We start from the raw sequence: 21,636 nt of genomic DNA, 5'->3' as shown, positions 1-21,636 counted from the left end.
CTGAACTTCATGAACAAAAAAAAAAGCTTTTACTTTTTTTGACTTCAGGAGAAAATCTGAAGAATTTTACTCGAAATGCTTTGTAAAAGGATAAATGTAAGTGAAATGTGAACCCCAAGGGATGTTCAGGAAGTAAGAGTAAACACACTTATACATCAAATCCTGCACTCTATGGTCTTGGCTTTGTTTTTTAAAATAAAGACAATTAAGCTAAATGGGAATTCCCTCATGCGTAACACTGAAGGTTAGGTAATGCCAGAGTGAAGGCTGCCTCTCTAACATTATTCCAGCCCCTTTTTTAATACATGCATCACGTAGAATTGTAGGGCTGCAAGGGACCTTCCGAGGTCATCTGGTCCAACCCCTTGCCAGAGGCAGGATGGTTTGGATAGGGATGATTCTGTCCAAATCCATTGTCCAACCAGTTAGTAAAACTACAGCGTCAGCCATGACAACCATAAGGTATAACACAGTGTAATTGCAACTTATATGAATATTTACTACGTTCCTCAGGGCTCCTGACTCATTCACTTGGCAATGCTTATTGAATAGGGAGCTCTGGAATCTTTATTTTTACTGATCAGTGTTTGGTCTTGTGTCTTAGGCTGTGCACAAGGATACAAAACTAGTAACTTCTTGAGCAGTTTTCTATTGGAAAAAATACTCCCATCTTTCCTCGTAGTACATTTTAGATAAAAGCCTTTTATGATTGAAGACCATTCAAATGCAGTGTTTGTTTAGACTGCACCAACCCAAGACAGTTTTTCAGTTACATAAAAGTGTGAGAGTCCCAGCTTTAGGCACGCGAAGCATGATAAAAACCCCAGTCTGACTTCATACAACTGCTTGCTGCCATTGAAACAGCTCTTTACAGAAGATTACTAGAGACCTAAATTCCCAATGTGAGTGCCTAAAATTAGACTCTTGGATCCAAAGCTAGGCATCTAAATATAAAGCACCTGATTTTCTATAGGAGTGAGTTCCCATAAATCCCATGGATAATAACAGGAGCATAACTGCCCAACACCTCCAAAATGCAGTGACTTTATTGATTAGTCTAACCTTGGGCTTAGAAACTTAGGCCTTGCATAGGTGATTGTCACAATAATGAACAAACAATGGAGCATCATGCTGATCCTTTAGGAAGCGCCTCTTGGCTATCCATGCAGATTACTTATTGCTGACCCATAACTTGTAGACGAGTGCCTGCAGTTAAGAGGATGCATTTCCATATTGGTAATGGCAGCTTGTTATAAAGTGATGCAGATTGGGGATAAATACTGTCAAAGACTATTAGCAGTAATGGCAAGTCTCAGAAGTATATAGTCCAGGGCAAGGGTGAAGATGGTGATAATAACTTTGTGTGTAATGCTGTCTTGAGTACCTTGGCTTTTGTCGCTTCTGAAGTGTATCAGAGCAGTGCTTGCTTGGGCCAACACAGTGTTGCTCTCTCGTACTCCTGACCAGTGTTTTGTTCAGTCTGCCTGCTCAGCACAAAGGGGTATTTTCCTCAGCGTGAGCACAGAGCTTGTCAAGGTTTGGAGATGCTGAAGTCACCTGAGGAGACTACCCTGAAAGCAGATGTGTTGGGCCTGCTAAGGGATCAATGGAGGAGAAGCCTTCCATCCAGTATACAGCAGAGGTTTCCAGGTTGTCCTTCTTGGGACACTGCTTATTCAGTGCACAATGGAATAGATGACTGCTTAGTATAGAAGATGGGTTTCGGAAGGCATAGGCTGCTTGCACTGCACCGGTAATCGTCTCTGTCTCTGGCAGCGGCTCTCTTAGAACTCCCAAGGTTGCAGTCAAACTTTGCAAATGAAAACCCTAGTTAATTTTAAGACCTGGAAGTAGTTTTTGAGTAGGAAAGCTTCCTGTCACATTCGTGGAGGCTGGGCTTTTACCAATGAAAAGCTCTCTGCATTTTGTGAATTGTTTTTTTAATATCGTTTTCAATTACTTCATAGTCGTGCTCTGAACTGTCACTGGAATTTCCACCTGAAGAAAAAGAGAGAATACTCAGGTCCCTTGACTGTTTTTGCCAAGTCCAGGAATTTGTGCTAAGACTTGATGCTGCAAGAACCTTTTGGGAGAGATGCTGCTAGTTTCTCATCTCATCTCCTGCCCCCACACCCCCAGGCTCAGAGAACTTGATATACAGGAATAATATTGTCATGTGAGGCCAAAGATAATAACTGCAAAGAACCCAGAAGCAAAGAGCGTGAAAGGAAATAGGAGTTTTCTTGCACATTACTAAAGAAGCCAAAATTTATGTCTGATCAGACCACTTCAGTGTAGACTGGCATCCTGCTTCTGTCTGTGGTCCATTTCTGACATTTGGAGGGAGGTGACAAGCAGTTCCAGGACCGTGGAGTCCATTGCATTATGATATTAGTAGGAGGGAAATCGATTTTGGCACCCTGCAGTTATACATTCAAATGTTGAAAGATGATATTTGTTCCCATGATTGCAGCTTGTTTTTGTGTTTGTTTTTTTACCTAATGGTGTGTGTGCTCCCTGCATTAATTCAGAAATATTGAGGAGGGGGGAGAGGGGGCATTTCACCACTGTCATTTCATTGCTTCATAATGTTAAAAGCAACAATTCAGTTTCTTTTATATTTCATTTTAAAAAGCTATGTGAATGTAGCACCCAAAGGTTAAGAACTGTCAAAGATGACACCCATAGAAAATTCCACCCATTGTGCATACACAAGAAAAATCTTTAACTCCTTGCCTATGGAGTATATTTTCCATGGGAATCTGTTAGTGCATAGTATAGGTGGTGGTCACTGAATAGGTCATGACTCGGTAGTTCTCTCCATATTCATCATTCCATTCTGGCCCCAAACCTTATTTACTGCCTGTCTAAACCCAGAGGTGTCACTGAACACTTGAGTGTGCCCTAGGTGACAGTGGTGCATGGCACAGAGTCAGGACTGTGCTGCCAGTCGCAACAGTGGTGGCCAAGCAGGCAGTGCAGCTGCCCCCAACCTTGCAGTTATCCCTCCTTTGTTATGCCGAAAGGATCATAAAAGTGGGAGCAGCAGAAACTGTGTCATGGACCAAATCAAGAATTCGGAGCCACCCACCCTGCGTGGAAACATGTGCCCAAGCTGTAAGAGTCTGTCGATCCTGGATCAGCGTCATCAGCCATATTCAGACTTAAAGATAGGACAATCATGGAAGACAAGTCATCTTAGACTGAAAGGGATTGCCAAAGATGATTATGGTACTGTCAAGCTTACACTAAATAGAGAATTATTTCCTCCAAGGAAATTGTGGGATGGCACTGGAATAGTATCAACATGCAAGTGAGCTACCTTGTGTTGACACTGCAAGGTGGGAAGGTTAACAGCCTGATTGAAATTGGCCCCATGTCCTAGCTAACACCCCTAGCTGTGCCAGCTAACCTGGGCTAAAGACACCATTGCACTTAAGTGAGAGGTTTTATATAGGTACAGGACAAGGGTTAGAGGAGGTCCCAGGCTAACTTTATAGGGAAGACATTGTCAGCTGCTGTCAGCACAAGCATCCCAGGTGTCCTCATCACTCCAACTACCACCACAGACTACCCATCCTAGTCATGCTACCATTATTATATACAGGCAGTCCTTGACTTACAACGTTTCGCGTTACAATGTTTTGCACTTACAACGTTTATAAATTGACACCATTTCAACTTTCTGACATCAGTTTCGACTTTACAATGTTTGATCCAATGTGACGCCATGCCAGCGAACAAGTTCGTTGTGTCACTCATCTCCCTGGAGAACGTCTGTCCAAACTTCCTTGGACACTTTCTTTAAGAAAGCAGACAGGACTCCAAAAAAACCTTCAGCCAAGACTTCTGAGAAGACTCCAGCCAAGAGCCCTTCAAAAAGTCTAGCAAAGTCACCTCAAAAAAGTCCTTCCAAATCAATACGATTTCTGTTTACAATATAAATACATTAATGTAGATATATTACTCATCTATAATTGACCAAGTACAAAATTCTGGGGTGTTTTTGGTGAAAACAGGGTACGGGCCTTGGTGACCAGTCCCCCATTTATAACATTGTTTCTTATGAGAAAATTGGTTCCCAGTTACAGCGTTTCGACTTAAAGACTCAATTTTTGGGAACCGATTGTGTTGTAAGTCCGAGGACTGCCTGTATTCTCTTATTCATTAGCAGGCATTTTTCCCCCAGCTGAGTTTTGCTTTCTACTTCCTTACGTTTCTAACCTCATTAGGATAATCCCTCTTTTTTTCTCTGTTCTCACTCATGATTGACATTCCTCCCAATTTCATAAAACCTGCCAGTGTTGCAAACGGGCTCTTCATTCCCTGTGTGTGATAGGGAGCCCCACCCCAGGTGCTGTAATGATAATTTAAGTCCTGCAGCAGCAGCAGGATTCTCCAAGTCTTTCATGTGGTTTGTGTTGTGTTTTAGTGCACCCTCTTGCCTCTGACTGGGTGGATCATTCAAGCCTGCAGTCAGGAAAGGTTGCCTCCCCCTGTGCTAGAGTATGCTAGAACAGTTGGTCTGACTGGACCATCTCACCATCATCGTTCAGGACTCTTTTGGGCATGTGGGGCTTCGGCAAACAGGGCTGTGTGCCATACTCATTTGGGGTGCTCCTGGCAATAGGGTTACTTTGCATCTTGCTTGGCTTGAGGTTCAGAGGCTCCTGTGGTGCATACTTTGGCTTGGGCCCAGGAGGTGGTTGCTGAAAGGAAAAAGGAGTAAACAAAAACAGATATTAGTCTGCCACAAGTGCTGGCAGCTGGGCCTACAGAGTACAAACCAAGGGGAAAGAGGCTGAGGAAATCTTGTTCCGTGAACACCCAAGATTTTTGCTGCAAGATGGCAGTGGAGTGGGACTAGCAAGAGAGACCTTCTGGGGCTCTTCCTCCCCAGCCCCCCAGGACCACCTCTGTGTTGACCTTCTGGCTCAGTCCTCTTCCTCCACTCAAGAAAGTGGACAGGTAACAAAAGCATCATTCATGCATGCACATGTACATGTCCCCCAGGAACTCAAAAGCTCATGCCCACACAGGAGCCAACATGTATATGTGCACTCGTGCTTGGCCCTACCTATATATGCAGACTTACACACATACCCACACCCCTGCACATACACAAGCCAAGTTATACACATGTTTATCTGTGCACATTCTTCCCCCCACCCCATGCATTCATGTGCTTACATGCACACGCTTTCCTCCTTCTCTTCCCACCCCTACCCCACCCCAGCCCACATAGCCATAGGCTGATCTACACCTTTGGTTTCTCAGGGACCTTTTCTTCTCTGGGTTTCTGAGGGGCTGTCTTGTTCTTACACTCGCTCCTCTTGGGGGGCCGTGGCGGGGCAACTACAGTGCTAGGCAGCAGCTTCACCAACTGATAGTAGAAAGATTCAGTCAGCACTTGAATCTTTGACATGTCTGTCAGGTGGGTTTGCACTGGGACGTGCTCTTCTGTGAGGAACACGGACATGTCCAGCCACTGGGGTGGGATTTCAAAGCTTGCATCTGGCTCCTCACACAAGCTGGTCACTAAGAAAGTCTCGGTGATCTGTGCTTCTAGCCGCAGCATAGAGTTGGAGCCCAGGATGTCAGGGGCAAGAGAGGAGTCCTTGACTACCATCCGGACTTCACAGGGCAGTTGAAACTGTTCTACTATCTCAGGAAGGGTATACTTCTTGCTGTCTCCCACCTCTTCCACAAAGCCGCCATCCAGGTACATTGGCAGCAAAAGCTCTTCATTCTCTTCATCATCCCCATCTTCGTCACCACTGCTCCGGCTGCACAGAAGGACATCAGTGGCTTGGTGCTCTGCCTGATTCTGCATATTGGCCTTGACCAAGCGCAGCACTTCCAGTCGGTCCCCTACGCTGAGTGACGGTAGGTTCTCCTCATTGCTTTCACAGTCTCTAGTAACTACTACACGCAGGCGCTTGCTTGATCCCTGGCTCATTGCCAAGTCATAGACAGTAGGGAACTCCCTGGGGCGTTTCCGGAACCGGCCTTGGTAGGTGCTGGAGAGCAGGAAGTGCTTGGACCCCTTCCTGGAGGATGCCAGAATCCTCCAAGTACAGACCTTATTGTGGATTTGGATCCTCTGTCCTTTATGCAAGCGGGCAATCCAGTCATTCTCAAAGATGAGGGGGTAATTAGGCCCATCCAGAATCTCAGCCTGCAAAGGATAGATGTCCTGCAACTTCAGCACCTCACTCAGCATCAGTGGCTTAATAAAGTGGATGTGCTGGGACTCCTCTGTGACATCCTCCACATCCACTTCCAGGGAGGAGGGAATTTTCACCACGTCCTTCCGCACTGCAGGGGGCACATGCACATTAGTGGAGCCAAGGTCCCACCCTTCCACACATGCTAATGTCAAAAGGATCCCAGGACAGTAAGGTGGGCACTTTTTTCTATCACTTTAGGCACTGAGGGGAAGCTTGATCCCAGATCTGTACAGTTCACTGTCAGTGACAATACACATGGCACATGAGGGCAGCATTTAGGATTTGCTACCACTCATTTCATCCTAAATAAGAAGGGGCCTGTAACAGGCTGTGGAGTTTCAGGGGGCTTGTAGCAGCCTGCAGGCTTTCAGAGGCTACAGCCAGCTGCACCTGGCAAGCAACTGATTGCAGGCTTGCTAGGAGGATTAGCCTAGCTACATGCAGGAAAACCTAATTACAAACTGCCTAGGGAAAGGGACCAACTGCGGCAGATAACTAGAGTCAGTGGGTCAGCTCATGGAGAAGCCCAGGGATCACACTAAGACTGCCTCTCTCCCAGAGGACTGTGAGTGCAGCCAAGAGACTATAAGTGAGCTTTCCTGTGGCTGGAGGGACAAGGGGGAGAGTGGGTAAATGGCAGCAGAACCATGCCTGAGGACTCTCTTTAGGTCTGGGAGAAGTGTGTAGTATACACATTGGGTTTATGACTGAATTGCTTATGTTGACTCCTGTCAGGAAGGAGTTTGCCCTGGGGAAGTTAATAAGCTGAGAAAAGATAGTACTTGAACCCCAAAAAACTGTGTTTGAGCTAAGCAAATCCCCAGATCTGCTACAGGGCCCAACGCAGCTCAAAGATGCATTAAAATTTGCCAGTCCCAGGGAGCCCCAAGGTGTCCACAGGCAGCAACATCATATTCTGATCATCTGCACAACCTACCATGAGCGGTGACATGTTCTCAGGGCATATGTCATAGGCAGGGTTTATACTGTGGGCAGAGCTTGGAAGAATACTGCCACCTTTTTCCCGACTAACCCCTGACTGATAGTCTGTTATGGATTATTTACGAGGTTAAATTAATGGTTTAAATACACTCAGTTCAGTGAAATAAAAGGAAAGTTATTCCCCCTTGTATCCCAAACTCATACAGACAGTGTCACATGTTCCCACACACAGGGATTCAAATGTACTGACAGATATACAAAATGCACACAAATATAGTAGGCTATAGACTTGCGTACGCATGTGCACACATCTTTGACATATAAATGGGCTGATAGAGACAATACCCACTCACAACGTGCACCAAAGTCTCACAGAAATAGTGGGACACACAAAGACAGAGAAACCAGAACTTAAACATCAGACCCAAGATGGCCACACATACCAAGGCACTACCCCCAAAACTAAGAGATACACATATGCACGTACAGAAAGCTAAGGATACCAGAACATCCATACTCACCAGACTTGCTCAGAGATGTTAAGATGGGGATAGGTATACAGACACTGAGGTAGGCATATATGCACACACACATATGCACGCATACATATATGCAGACACAGGGGCACCCATGCCAGAACCTACCCAGCAGACAGACACCCATAGGTCCCTTGACAAAAAATGTTGGAGGGCTCCCAGGGACAGCCAGGCCTGTACTCACTGTGCATTATTGCCTGCACTTCATACTCTGGGCAAAGGAGGAAGGTGTGTGTGCCAAGTCTGGAGCACTTCAGGTGCTGGCCCCACAGCTCTTTTGCTTGCAATGCCTGGCTCAATGTGTAGTGGTGCTGCCCCCTGCACAGATAGAATAAGCCCCTAAAGGAGAAAGGCAACCAGAAAGAATGGTGCCCACTGGGCCCATTGGTTGTGCAAGAAGCATACTTGCTGCCCTCATGGGTAGTCACTGATGTCAAGGAAATAGACTGGCCCTTTGGAATGATTTGCCCATCTATGCTCAAGTCAGCTGCAGAGCTGAAGTAGCATGGCATCGCCTGGAGCTCAGCTGGTTTGGTTTTGGCAAACTCCTCCAGGCTTGTAAAAGACTCGTCTGGGCTGAGGTTGAAATGACCTGCAGGGAGAGCACAAGAGACCTTCTGATTGGCGAGTCCCCTGAGAATGAGGGGCCAAGTGAGACACAGCTAGCAGCAGAACTTAAATGAGAAATTGTTGACCCTGTTTGTCACCCACATTGGCAAAAGAAACTTGCAGTTAGCAACACCCACCTCTGCAGGATGCAAAAGAAAGGGTGCAAGTGTGTGACCTGTTTGTGGTAGGTGGCATGCAAGTTATATAATGATAGACAAGTAGGGCTGAGGAGACTTTCAAGGGCCATCTACTCCAACCCTCTGCCTGAAGCAGGATAATCCCTATCCAAACCATCTTATACAAATCCATTATCTAACCTATTAGTAGAACTACTGTCAACCCTGACACAACCACAGGGTATAACACCCTAACCTGCCATAGATAAAGCAGGGGGCATGCATGTATGTGGTTGGTGTGTTTGTGGTGATCTGAGTGCTCATGTGCGATTGTATATGGGCATGTGTTCAGAGACTGTTGGTGGTGGGCACAGTGCATGTGGCACACTCTGTGTGCCTGTATATGTTTGCATGTATGTGGTGGACAGAGTGAACACGAGAGGCTGGATGGGTAGGAAGGTTAGTTGTGTGCAGCAGTGTATGTGTGTGTGTGGAGGCTGTTGTAGGTGGAACACATGTATACTCTGGGGGTATGAGTGTGTGCAGAGGATCTGTGAAACTAGGATTGTGTAGGGAGTATGGTTTCTGTGAGTACACTGTATATCTGCATAAGGCTGGACGTGTGCAGGATGCAGTCAGCAGTCTTGTGTTACCTGTGAAGTTCAGCGGCAGCTCTATTGACTGCCCAGTCTCCACATTGTCACAGGTGACCTTCTGCAGTTGAACAGCAACAATTTTCAGCAGGTCTCCTGTTGACAGGCAGCATTCACTGCCTGAGATCTCGTACACAGACCCTATAGAGGGAAGATAGGAAATTTCTAAGACTTCCTGCAGCTGCGATAGCTGGACAAGAAGAGGAAGGATGGTGCAGGGGTGAGTGTGCCTGCTCTCTTCTGTCACAGACTTCCTGTGTGACCTTGAGCAATTGACACGTGGTATGTCTACACTAGGCCCGTGCGAAGTAGCCAGTATTTGCTTTGGATTTGGCTGATTTGGGGGACAGAGATTCTATTGAATGATTCGAATCACTGTCCTGATTCAATTCGGCTGAATCTGATCCAAATCAGCCAGGCCAGGCCCATCCTCCACCCCTCTCCCAGCTTGGCAATGGCTGCTGCAGTTCCTGGCACTTGTAAAAAGAAAAGCCCCCGCTCACCGGGTGCTGCTGGATGGGAGGGAGAACCCTGCTGTCCCCCACTGCCCCATGCTGCATGGGGGGCTTTGTATGAGCCCCTTGACCTCCCCCCACTCCTCCAGCCCCCCATGGGCCACCTCCAGCCCTTTAAGGAAAAAAACGCCTGAAAAACCCCAGATTCACTGCTCCGGCCAGCAGGAGGCTATCCCCACTGCCCCGCGCCATGCTGGGGGCTCTGCACGAGCCCCCAAAGCCCTGAGGCTGCTGCAGGAGTGGTGAGTCCTGGGGCTTTTCTCAGCCTTTTTTTCTTAAAGGGCTGGAGCTGGCCTGGATGAGGCACCCATGGGGGGAGTTGGGGGGCTTGTGGAAGAGCCCCTCCCCATGCAGTGTAGGGCAGTGGGGAGCAGCAGGGATGGCCCCCACCCCGCCCAGCAGCACCTGGTTAGCACCAGGGCTTTTCTTTAAAATACCGGGAGCTGGGGGGGCTAGGGGAGCAAGTGGGGGTCAGGGGGAGCAGGGGGGTGATCAGGGGGGCTGGCAGGGGTCCCCCCATGGTCCTCCCTCTCCTCTCCCAGCCCCCCTCCGCCACCCCTAGTACTTACCAGCTCGGAGTCAGCTGCATCTGCCTGCTGCAGCCACCAGGGACTGTCTGAATCGTCAGAGCTCTCCAAATCTTTTCTGAAGGTTTGGAGAGCTTTGAATCCATACAGACCTCTAATCTGGTCCCCTGATTCAATTCAGATTAAGAGATTTGGCCACTGAATTGGGCCAAATCTCCTCTGAATCAAATCACCACCCAAAGCTTCTCACAGCCCTAGTCTACACCACTACCCAGTATGGCCCAGTCAGGCCATTCCTGAGTGGACTCCATCTACTTCCTCCCACTTTTTTGTGGCACATGGAATTGTACTCTACTGGTGAAGATGTTCCAGAAGTTGCCCTCACAGTCACTCTTGAGACCTTGGTTTCTGCCATGCTTGAAACTGGATGCTGGGCATAAGCCTGGTGAAGTCTCACTGGTATATTTCTGGAAGTAGAGTATGGTTGAGGAACCAGGTTGGTGGGGGGGGGGGGTCTTGGGAATGTCCCAGCTGGGGTCTACTGCTATCACACATACCTTCAGCCTCCTTGTCTCAGCCCATGCACTGGGGCTTTCACCACTTCTCTTGGAAAACAGTTTCTACCCCAAGAGTGATGTGGTTAGGAACACTCCTATATATACTGTAATGATAGAAGTTATAATTTAGAGATGCTTCCTAACAGGAGTCTGAGGGCATCAGGAATTGTGAGATGGTTCTTCAGTCAGAGAGAAGCTTGGAGTCAGTTAGAGGGAGACAGGGTCTGCAGAGATTGCCTACTTCTCCACAATTAAAATGTGTTGTTTAGTTCTTCTCATTTATGTATGCCTGTGTTTACTGAACACTATGATGGTTTTAGAAGTGGGGCTGAGAAAGAACTTAAAAGAATTTGACTTTCAAAATGAAAAAAAAGAAGTTGAAAACAGAAACTGGGGAAATGCAGTCATGAGAAAGGACAAAGTCCTTGTAGCCAGCCTATGGCCACAGGGTGGCCATAACACTCCGTGGTAGTCACGAGGCCTCTCTCTGGCTCGGATTCGGCTGCAGCCCTTCCTTTTGATCACTCGCTGACCATGCCTTGCTCTTATTGAAGGTTTCATAGATTTCATAGATGTCATAGACATTAGTCCTGGAAGTGACTTCAGAAGATCATCGAGTCCAGTCCCCTGTCCCAAGGGCAGGAAGTCAGCTGGGGTCAAAGGATCCCAGCAAGACAAAAATCCAAATGTTTCTTAAAGAAGTCCAGAATAGGTGCCTACACCACCTCTGGAGGCAGTCTATTCCAGGCCCTGGGGGCTCGGACAGGAAAGAATTTTTTCCTTATGTCCAGCCTGAAACTGTCTTAGAGGAATTTGTGACCATTCAACCTTGTCATCCCTTGGGGTGCTCTGGTGAACAGGCATTCCCCCAGATCCGAATGTACACCCCTTATATACTTATTATAAGGTTATATAGGGGAGGCTGCTCGTGGGCTCTTAGTGCACCTGATCCTATGCTGATCACAACTGGGCCTCTCCTAGGTCCCCTTAGTCACCATCCTGCGCCCTCAGGCTAGTAGGCCTTCTCAGTCTGTCTGCACTTTTGCTGGGCACCTGTCACCTTAAGGGCTTACTGGTTGGCTCTGTACCTCCCCTACACCACACCCCAAGCCTTGCAAGTGTTCTCTCTCTGTGATGTTGCTTATTTATACACTCTGCACCCCTTAAGCCTTCAGGCTCCCCTGATCTCCTATACAGCCCCCTCTGGTCCTGCACACCACCCCGCCTCTGGGCTCCTGGACCCCTGGTCCTGCACACCGCCCCTTCTTTGGGCTCCTGGACTCCTCTGTGGGTTCAGAATAAAACAAACACCACCTGCCTATAAAACCTTGACTTCTTCTGGCTGGGGACTTGCCTCTGCTCCCAGGCCTTCAGGATTGTTTATATCAACTCCAGTCCTTTCAGGGTCCCTGCTGCCAGGAGCTCCTCATCTTGTGGCTGCCAGGGAGAGACCAGCTCAGGCTCTGGGCTTACATAGCTCCAGTCTGAGCCCTCTTTGGGTCAGATGAGTCTCTTATTAGCCTCCTTTCAGGCTGCTGGTTCCTTAAATGAGCAGGCACACTTCAGCGCCCTGCTACAGTCTTCTATAAATGATCTTCCTGTACGTTTATAGTCTAAGTAAAAGGGCATTTAGTCATGAAAGTTTTGCAACCTCCACCTGCCCTTTTTATGTTAGGCAATACAGCATAGAACTGGAGGGCATTCATAGTAAGGTTTGAGTGTTACCTGGCAGCCACAGGGGGAGAAGATAAAAATGATAGTCAAACCCTCAGTCTTCTGGCATACTATGAAGGAGGAACCCCTGACTTTATAACACTTTTACCCTCAAAAAGGTCAAAATATGAAATTAAGTAAATATTGTCCAAATTTAGGGTCCTCCTTGAAAGACAGATTTTTTACACGCAGACAAACAGCAGAACAAAATATAGATCTGCATGTTAGTGAACTAATGAGACTGAGTAAGAACTGTGCTCTTGGAAACTTGACCAAATCTCTGATTAGAGATGGGAGTGTTTTCTTGAGGCATTGCAAGAAATCTTATTGTGTGAAGGAGACTTACTCGTAGAAAAGACAATCCAAGTGTATAAGGCACATAGGCAGAGGGAGACAAAATTATTTGGAGGCTGACCATGCGTGCGCACGCACGCACTCCCCCAGCAGGTAAGTCTGTGGGGAAGGGGCAGGGGAGGGAAAAGGGCCATGGGAGGGGAGGGAGTGGGGCTTGGGCTGGGCTTGGGGCAGGCCCTGCACAGCCAGGGTAGAGTGTGGGATGAAGCCACGAGTGAATGTCCCGGGGGTGCCTGGCGTAGGGAGAGGAATGGTGGCTCCCACTACTGCACACATGCCGGGAGGCTTGAGGGAGCATGTACCCTCAGATCTGAGCAGGGGAAGAGTGGACTGCTGTTGCAGACTGGGGCCAGGGCTGCGCCAGGTTCTTCCTGGTGGGGGGGTTGGGTCACTCTGTGTTTGGGGTGGATGGCAGCAGCACTGGGAGGAGGGATTGTGGCTGCCTGCAGCCCCCACCCCCATAGCCCCTTTCCAGTGCTGCCTCCTGCCCTAAGGGCAGCATAGCCCAACCCACCCGCACTGGGAAGAGCCCAACACCAGCCCGGCCCCAGCCCACAGCAGCAGCACACACTCCCCCATGCAGATCCAGGGGCACACACCTCCCATGCTTCCCCAGGTGCACATAGCAGCAGGAGCTGTGCCCTCTGGATAAGCCACTCACAGCTCAGTCCCATGCCCTCCCCACCGCCGCTGCAGCCACTGGAAGCCCGTGGCTGGGCTGCCTTGTGGCCCTACTGCTGCCCCAATTTGGCGGGGGGGGGGGAGTGGGGGGTGAGCTACGCCCTGTTAGCTTCCCCCTTCCACCACCTATGAAAAGGCAGCAGAAACTGTGAAGGCCCAGGCTTCAGAGTTGAATGCATCAACAGTAGTCATCCATGCACTGGGGACAGAAGAATGTGGCCAGAAAAAGCCATCTCATTGGGTGGAATTTTCCCCTGTTAAGAAGCTACCTCAAAGGGCAGAATTTTTCACTGGCAAGGAGAATGCTGAAAGAGAGAAAGCAAACAAGCAGATGTGTACCAAATTTGGAAGGCAGTATGGCCCCAAACATTGGCTTGCATTTACAATGCCCTATTTTAACTGTAATAAGAAAAACAATTGATCCAGGTGCTGCAGATACCATATGCAAGAACCTTAAGTGCTTACAGTTAAAAACATACCAGAATAATTTTATACATTTATGGTAGAATCCAGCAAAATCAATGAGCAAGCCTGGAGTTTGTCAGTGCAAGGAACAATGGTTTAATTTAAATTGGACACTGAAGGTCAGGTTAATATGCTACCAGAGCATGAACAGAGAAAATTAAAATTGAGACCAAAAGTGAATCAAACAAGCTCAAACAAGAATAACTGGCTCTCCGGGAACATATACGCCAGTGAAAGGGAGATGCACTGCTAAAATCCAATATAGAAATAGATTAAATAAACTCCCATTGTGGTTCCTAGGGAGGTGACAACAATTTTGAGTCTGGCAACTTGTGAGAAACGGAATTGAGTTAAGCATGTGCTTGCAGTGCAGTACAAGAAGATACAACATCCGTGCCGTCTGATGATTATCTTGCACACCATGGCCCAAATGCCTATCTTGCTGGGATCCTATGACCCCAGGTGACTTCCTGCCCTTTGGGCAGGGGGCTGGACTCGATGATCTTCCGAGGTCCCTTCCAGCCTTAATGTCTATGAAATCTATGAAATCTGGACAATTTTCTTAGGAAAAAAACAAGTGTTCCACAATTCACAAAGCAACCACGTCCCTATGGGAAAGACGCACATACAAATACTATCAGGCAAAAAGAAGAAATCAGCATCAGGAGTCTGTAGGTAATGAACTTTGCTATGTGCAAAAGCACAGCTGTCAAAAGTTCAAGTCAATCATATCCCAGTATTAGGACTCAGACTATCAAAGCTTGAAGGTAAAACTTACCACCAAAAACAAATCAGAGACTGGACCTGATAGTTCATCAGTCAGAAAAGAAAAGAAAACATCCTGAAATGCTCTCTGAAATGTGCTAGAAAAGAAGATCAAGGGGAATATGAAAGTGAGTGGTAAAAACTCCCTCTGGAGTGAAGTGCCTTTCCTCTGTAGATGAATATTGATTTTTGTGTTGATTTTGTAGTTACTGTTAACAGGGAAGATGTAATGATAGAAGTAATCATGAAGAAATGCTCCCTAACAGGAGACAGAGGGAGTCACGAACTGTGAGATGTAGTGAGAAGCTAGGAGTCAGTCAGAGAGAAACAAAGATTTTGCAGAGGCTGCCTACTGCTCCACAGTTAAAAGCTGTTGTTTAATTCTTCTCATTCATGTATACCTGTGTTTATTGAATGCAGTGATCACTACATATACATCTATCATCAACACCATTACTCCAACTGGGAGGGAAGAAGCCCAACAGGGATGTGTAGTCCTGATAGAAGAGGGAGGAACACCCTTCGGTAAACAGAAGGGAGCTTCTCTGGCCATCGGGGGCAGGGCTGAAGCTTCGTGGGAAGGAGGAAAGGTCTGTGCTATCAGTGAACAGGATATTGCAAACGCACTTCCTTCCTCAAAGAGTGTTTAGAGATGAGTGGCAAAGCTGGGGCTGCTGCTATAATTGCTGCTGTTCAAAGTGCTACAGCCAGAAAGGAGAAGGTGGCCCACCTTCATGAGCCAGCAAAAAGTATGGGAGATCACCATGTGCAGAGATAGGCCCAACCCAGATCTGAGGGCTCTGCAGGACTGCATATCAGAGGATTCTGAGGCCCAGGCCTTCCGAGGCTCAGATCTGCAAGGATCCCACTGTACACAAAGATGGATCACAGCCTAACTCTGCTGGACACAAACCCCTGCAATATAAGCCTTGGCTTGAGATGGAGATTATTTGGATGGAGGCTGCCTGCAAGAAGCTGAAATCATAGTTGCACAGACAGGCAGATTACCCACACAGAACGAGGAGCTCTGATTTTCATAGGAGTCATGTAAAGGTGACCCAGCCAGAAGATTCATTAGTGTTACAGCCTGGTGACTCTCCAACAGGGCCTCTCCTGCTACTTGAGTCATTGCTGTCAGGACTCCCTCTCTGCACCGGTCTGGAGAAGTCATGGGCAGATGCAAATCCCTCTCCCTGCCTGGGGACGAGTGCTGGAGCTTCTTGTCCTTTTTTCTTAATATGGTTACGGTTCATACTTGCCAGCTGGACCAAAGCTCACCCATGGACTTACCTTGTGGCCCAAGGGTTGCAGCACAGGCTCCCAGGATGCATGGCTGGTCACCTGGAGGATGGCCGAGACTGAAGAGGTCAACTCAGGTGACAGGCAGCCATGTGCTATAGGAGCAGGCTCCCACTGGATTCTGGCATTTCTGACAGAAGCTCAAAGGGGCTACTGGCATATCTCTAGTTTCCCCGGAGAGGGAAAGACATGGGACAATCAAGGACTGTGCCAACTGTGTGGAGAAGTAGAACCCACAGCTGAAGCCAGAGCCAGGACCCAGAGCTGGAGCTGGAGCCTGACCTGAAGCCAGAGCCAGAAGCCAGAGCTGGAACCCAGAGCCAGAACCTGGAGTCAGAGCTAGAGCCCAGAACCCAGAGCTGGAGCCAGACTTAGAGCCAGAGCTAGAACCCAGAGCCAGAGTACAGCCCAAGCTGGGGCAAGGAGGGGGCCCAAGTAAGGGATGTCCCACAGCAGTAGTAGTCAGAGGGAATAGTTGAGACTGGTAAGTGAACAACGGGGTAAGACTTACTGAGAAGAGAACTGACTGCACTGGCAAACTGGCAGGTGGTAAAACAGTTAATTATTGAGGATTGTTAATTGAATTAAGATCCTGAGTGGGGCATGGGCTATTGAGTAGTAAAGTGCATAGATAGTTGATAAGTCAATGAGTTGACAAGCCCTAGAAAGAGTAAGAGAAGGTAGAAATGATAATTGATTGAGTTAAATAGGCTGGTACTTGACAGCTGGTTACCTAAGGACTCATGGGGGATGCTCCATTATAGAAAATGGGAAGGGGAGCCTTAAATTAAGAAAAAGCCCTTCCCCCTCCACCCGCCAAGTATGGTGAAAGATAAGGATTTCCAACGATAAGTCCCCTTTGGGACTGGTAAGATGAGCCTGAAGATTTGGAGTTCAGGTGGAAGTGATAAATCTATAACCAGGATCCATCTGGGAGTGCAAAGGTGCAGGGTATAGGGGAGGAGGAGCCCTGTGAAGAAAAGCACTACCCTCACATCATACCACTGATCATGAATAACCTTCACTTTCCTTTTCTCTTTCCAAACTATTGAAACATGAAGGTGTGGCAGGAAAGTAAAAAGGGAGATTCCAAAGTGGGGGAGCAAGTCAGCAAGTCGTCCTGGGACCCACCCACCTACAGTGATCATTTTGCAAAACAAAAGATATTTTGGACCTTACTCAGTCAGATAATAACGAAATAATCACTGGACAAGAAGTTGGTGGGTAGGTAAATGTGAAAAAAACTAGAAAGTCTGTGATGATCATTGCATTTAATGTATTCAATACCCGGGAGTGTATAAGCAGAGGAGCAGTGAGGAGTAAGGGGTGACTTTACCATTGGATATGGCATCAGTGAGGCCAATACTGGAATACTGCACCCAGCCCTGCTGCACACATTTTGAAAAGGCTGTTGTAAAATTGGAGAAGTTGCAGAAAACCACTTGTGAGAGACTTTCAGGTGCTCCTGTTTGATAGTGTTGGAATGATGTTTGTAGCCGCGATGGTCCAGTAAATATACAAAAGGCAAGGTTTTTACGAATGATTTCATTTATTGAACTAGCTGCATGCCTGGGATAGACTTAGACATGCTTTCAAATGCATTCTTCCTTAGGTCTCTTGAAGAAGAAGAATTCATTGTATTTGAAATCTTATCTAAGTTTTTCCCAGCCATGCGATTAATCCAGTTAAAGATATCACCCACAAAAACCCTTGTCTCCTATTTTGATTATTCACACAAAGATTAAGAGGTGGCTTTTGCAGGGAAAAAAAAAATCACATTTACCAAAGGCCTCTTTAATCTAACAGAAGTGGAACATGAGCCAATAGCTGGAAACTGAATCCAGACAAATTTGAATTAAAAATTAGGCACAGCTTTATATCACTGAACATAATCTATCTCCAAATAAATTGCTATGGGAAGTGAAGTATTCCTTTTTTCTATTTTCAGATTAAAATTTGGTCCCTTTCTTCAGTCTGTTATATTTAAATAAATGTTATTTGGTTCGACATGAGGGAGTTTGATAAAATTCTATGGCCAGTAAATACACAGTGGGTTAGTACTAAAAGGTACATTTGCAGCAGGGCACTTTTATTTTGCAGTACTTATTATGTTTGCTGTAGATACAAGTAGTCTTCAGTTCAAAACTGGTCAGAAATAGTCCCACCACAGGCCACAAGAAGCTGAAAAAGTTGTATACAGAGTTTCTCAGCTCTGAAAATCACCAGACCCTCGAGAAACACACAGGAAACAGAAGAAAGGGTTTGTCCCTAAGACAATATAGAAAGGAAAAGCCCATACATGTAGAGGAAACAAACACAAATGTAAAGGTGAGAAATAAGTTACAACTGGCAATAGATGTTGAAGAGAACAAGAAGGGGATCTAAAATTAATCAGATGGAAAAGAAAAACTGCTGGTCTATTGCTCCGCAGAGCAAATGAGCTATTAAAAGGAAGATGCTAAATAAGGTGAATCTGCTCAATGACTGCTTTGCTTCAATCGGTTGCAACTGTATGAACCAGGAATGGGAAGGGATGTGGACCATGATACCTAAAGAGCATATCAGATAATTTTTTTACTTATTTGAATTAATTTAGTTAGCCAGGGCCTGACAGAATTTAACTGTAATTGTTGAAGGAACTAGCTCAAGTAGTTTTGGAGTCACTGGCAAAACCATGCAAAATATTCGTAAAGACTTGGATGATAGGCAAGATCCCAGACAACATGGGAAAGAGCTAACATAGTGCCCATCTTTAAAAAGGGGGGAAAGGAAGATTTGGGGATTATAAATGGCTCATCTGACTTTGATACTTTTGAGAACAAATTATGAAACAGTTAATTCATAAATAATTGGAAGATAAAGCAGTTATGAATTTGCCAACATGGATTTGGCAACATGGATTTGGCAAATAACACCAAATCAACACCAAATCAACTTGATTTCCTTCTTTGACAGAGTAACAAGTATGGTGGGCAAGAGGAACCCAGTGAACATAATATATCTGAACATTAGTAAGGCTTTTGACACAGCCCCACATACCATTCTCAAAAGTAAACTGCAGAAGGCTGGTTTGAAAGAGGATGGAGGTAGGCTATTCTTAGTGGTGACGGATGACAGAACAAGGAGCAATGGTCTCAAGTTGCAGAAAGGAAAGTTTAGGTTAGATATTAGGAAGAATTTTATCCCCAGGAGGATAGTAAAGCACTGGAACAGGTTACCCAGAGAAGTGGGTAACCATCCTTGGGGGTTTTCAAAACCCAGCTAGACAAAGCTTTAGCTCAGATGATCTAGATGGGGATGGTCCTGCTTTGAACAGGGGGTTGGACTAGATGACCTCCTGAGGTCCCTTCCAGACCTAACTTTCAATGATTCTCTGATTTTTGGCTACATTAATGGAACTATTGTATGCAAGACACAGGAAAAGATGGTACCACTTCACATGGTCCTGGTTAGACCTCAGCTGGCAAGTAGTGTGTGCTATGTTCAGGGTTTGGTTGAAGTTTTTAACTGCCTAAAATGTTTTGATTATAATAAATAAAACCTTTTTTCTAGTCAGTTTGCATTGCCAGAGTGTAACAAATGGAGGAAATGCATAGTGAAAATTAAATTAAAAAAAAAATCCAAACCTAATAAGATATGGAAATACAGTTAGAAACCCAAATGGAAAGAAAAAACAATGTTATTAAAAACTAGTTTAACTTAGAGTACCAAACCCAGTAATGCCTTAGATATAATAATCCAGTCAGTATTAATCTTTAAGCATTAAACTTCATCAGTACCACGAATGCATGGGGTTCCTACAGAGCAGAGTACCATTACGCATTTCAAATAGTTACACACTCTGAATATTAACTCCATTTTTTCATAGCACGTATCTGGTAATGAAAAATTAGCTCAAGTCTGCCTCGCTCTCTCCAACCCAAGTTTTACCTTAGGGAATTATTTACCAAGGAGTGTGGAGCTGGAGACCAGTGGTCAACAACCTTTTTTAGGCTGCAGGCCAGAGTGACCTAGCTCAGGTCAGAGGTGGGTGGACAGGTGGGTAATAGGACCCATCTATTGCCACCACTTTTCCCCACAGCAGCACCCTGGGAGCACCCAAAGACCTCCTGCCACCAGATGCCATAAAAGCCTCTTGGGTTGTTGGATCCGGTGACTCTGTGGACTGCTTCCCTGCTGTAAACCAAAGTGCAAGGTCCAGTCCCTATTGTCATATTGGAGTCTGCTTTTACGGAACCCAGAGCTACATAATAGTGAATGTCTTATTTTCCTTCTCTCTTAGTCGTCATGTATTTGCACATTGCTGAGCACCTTCTGTAAAATCAATAGCGATGAGAGAGTCCCTTTGGACTTCAGCAAGTCTCTGACACTTTTCCCCTTTAGGGGTAAGAACTCTGTCTGGAACAGGGGGTTAAGTTCTTAATCTTTTTAGATTTTAACTTCCCTATTTTTACTTCTTAATTAGAGTTTGCTGAGTAGAAGAACCCATGTCATAAGTATTACCATTATAGGGTCAACAGTCATATTGCTGTCCTACTCCACAAGCTGCCCTTACACTCATCTGGGCTCAGCTGACAATAACATAGCAGAAAGTGTTGTCCCCACTGAGTGGTGCCATCCCCCACTGGTGCTGCACGGAGGTGGAGAATTGTAGGCCCATTGGTGTTTGCCACCCAAGAGCTCTGGGTGGTTAGTGTGAAATGAAAAGAGGCTAGGGCAAGCTAGACTGAAGTGGCAGCAGGAACTTCCTTCTTTCCCTACACTTCTGTAGGTTTTCATAGCTCTATAGATGGTCCTCTATCTCTGTGGCCAGTAATGACGAGGGCACTCACCTTGAAAGTACACTCCAGAGCAAATCTTCACAACCCGGGGCAGCGATGCAGGATCCAGGGAGGAGATGTACTTCTGGAAAGAGAGAGGCTCCATAGCTGCAGGCTTGGAGTCCTTCCTGGTGCTCTGCCGTGTGTGCAAGAGGAGACTGAGCTGCTTTATGTCTTTCACTTCTGCTTTTGCCTGACATAACTTCCCACCCCATAGGCTAGTGCTGCAGATGGTCATCTGATAGAGCACTTTAAGCTTCCTAGACACTCCTTCACTGACCTAAGGTTTGCTGTCCTCAGGCACAAAAATAATTTAAAAAAACAGTTTGAACAGGATATTGTCTATTATTTCTCTCCAAATATTACCCCCTGAAAGCATAGCCCTCACCCCTTCTGTGTTAATACTGCCTTTCAGCATGGAGGGGCTTTGCTGTGTAAACTCTGGGATCAAGAGTTCAATATCAAGGGCTATAGGCTGTACAGGAGGAACAGGACAGGGAGGAAAGGTGGGGGTGTGGCGCTCTACATTAAGGAGGAATACACATCCTCAACAGGTAGCACAGAGTCAGAGGAGGGGCACACTGAAGTGCTCTGGGTTAGGATACAAGGCAGTCAAGGGGAAAGAGATTTAACGGTGGGGGTCTACTACAGACCTCCCAACCAAGGGGAGGAGCTAGACCAGGAGTTCTTAAGTCGGCTCATGGATGTAGTTAGGTCAAAGGATGTGGTCATTATGGGTGACCTCAACTTTCCAGACGTCTGCTGAGAAGAGCAGTCAGCCAGGTCTGACTGCTCACGTAGGTTCCTAGCCAAAATCCAGGACCTGCATCGAACCCAGGAGGTGCACAGCCCCA

General features: G+C 46.6%; 1 protein-coding gene across 1 annotated transcript; it reads right to left on the bottom strand.

Annotated features, from left to right (window-relative positions):
* Positions 1-4: 4 nt before the first annotated feature.
* Positions 5-20,918, bottom strand: THEMIS2 (thymocyte selection associated family member 2). Its single transcript, XM_090057748.1, has 6 exons — positions 20,795-20,918; positions 9,087-9,227; positions 7,893-8,300; positions 5,264-6,318; positions 4,544-4,709; positions 5-1,998 (listed from the first exon to the last, which is right to left on the bottom strand). Exons 1-6 carry the CDS (start codon positions 20,886-20,888, stop codon positions 1,901-1,903), a joined length of 1,962 nt encoding a protein of 653 aa, XP_089913874.1. The 5' UTR covers positions 20,889-20,918; the 3' UTR covers positions 5-1,900.
* Positions 20,919-21,636: the final 718 nt, after the last annotated feature.

This window comes from Crocodylus siamensis, chromosome 7 (genome assembly GCF_052110815.1).
Source record: "Crocodylus siamensis isolate JL-2025a chromosome 7, ASM5211081v1, whole genome shotgun sequence".
Lineage (NCBI taxonomy): Eukaryota > Metazoa > Chordata > Crocodylia > Crocodylidae > Crocodylus > Crocodylus siamensis.
This window is presented reverse-complemented; position numbering and strand designations above follow the sequence as displayed.

Coding starts and splice junctions, on each gene's coding strand:
- THEMIS2 (XM_090057748.1), bottom strand. CDS start 20,888: ATGGAGCCTCTCTCTTTCCAGAAGTACATCTCCTCCCTGGATCCTGCA. Junction 8,301..9,086: donor GCTGCCGCTGAACTTCACAG/GTAACACAAGAC, acceptor CTCTCCCTGCAG/GTCATTTCAACCTCAGCCCA. Junction 1,999..4,543: donor AAGAGTCCTGAACGATGATG/GTGAGATGGTCC, acceptor CTTTTTCTTCAG/GTGGAAATTCCAGTGACAGT.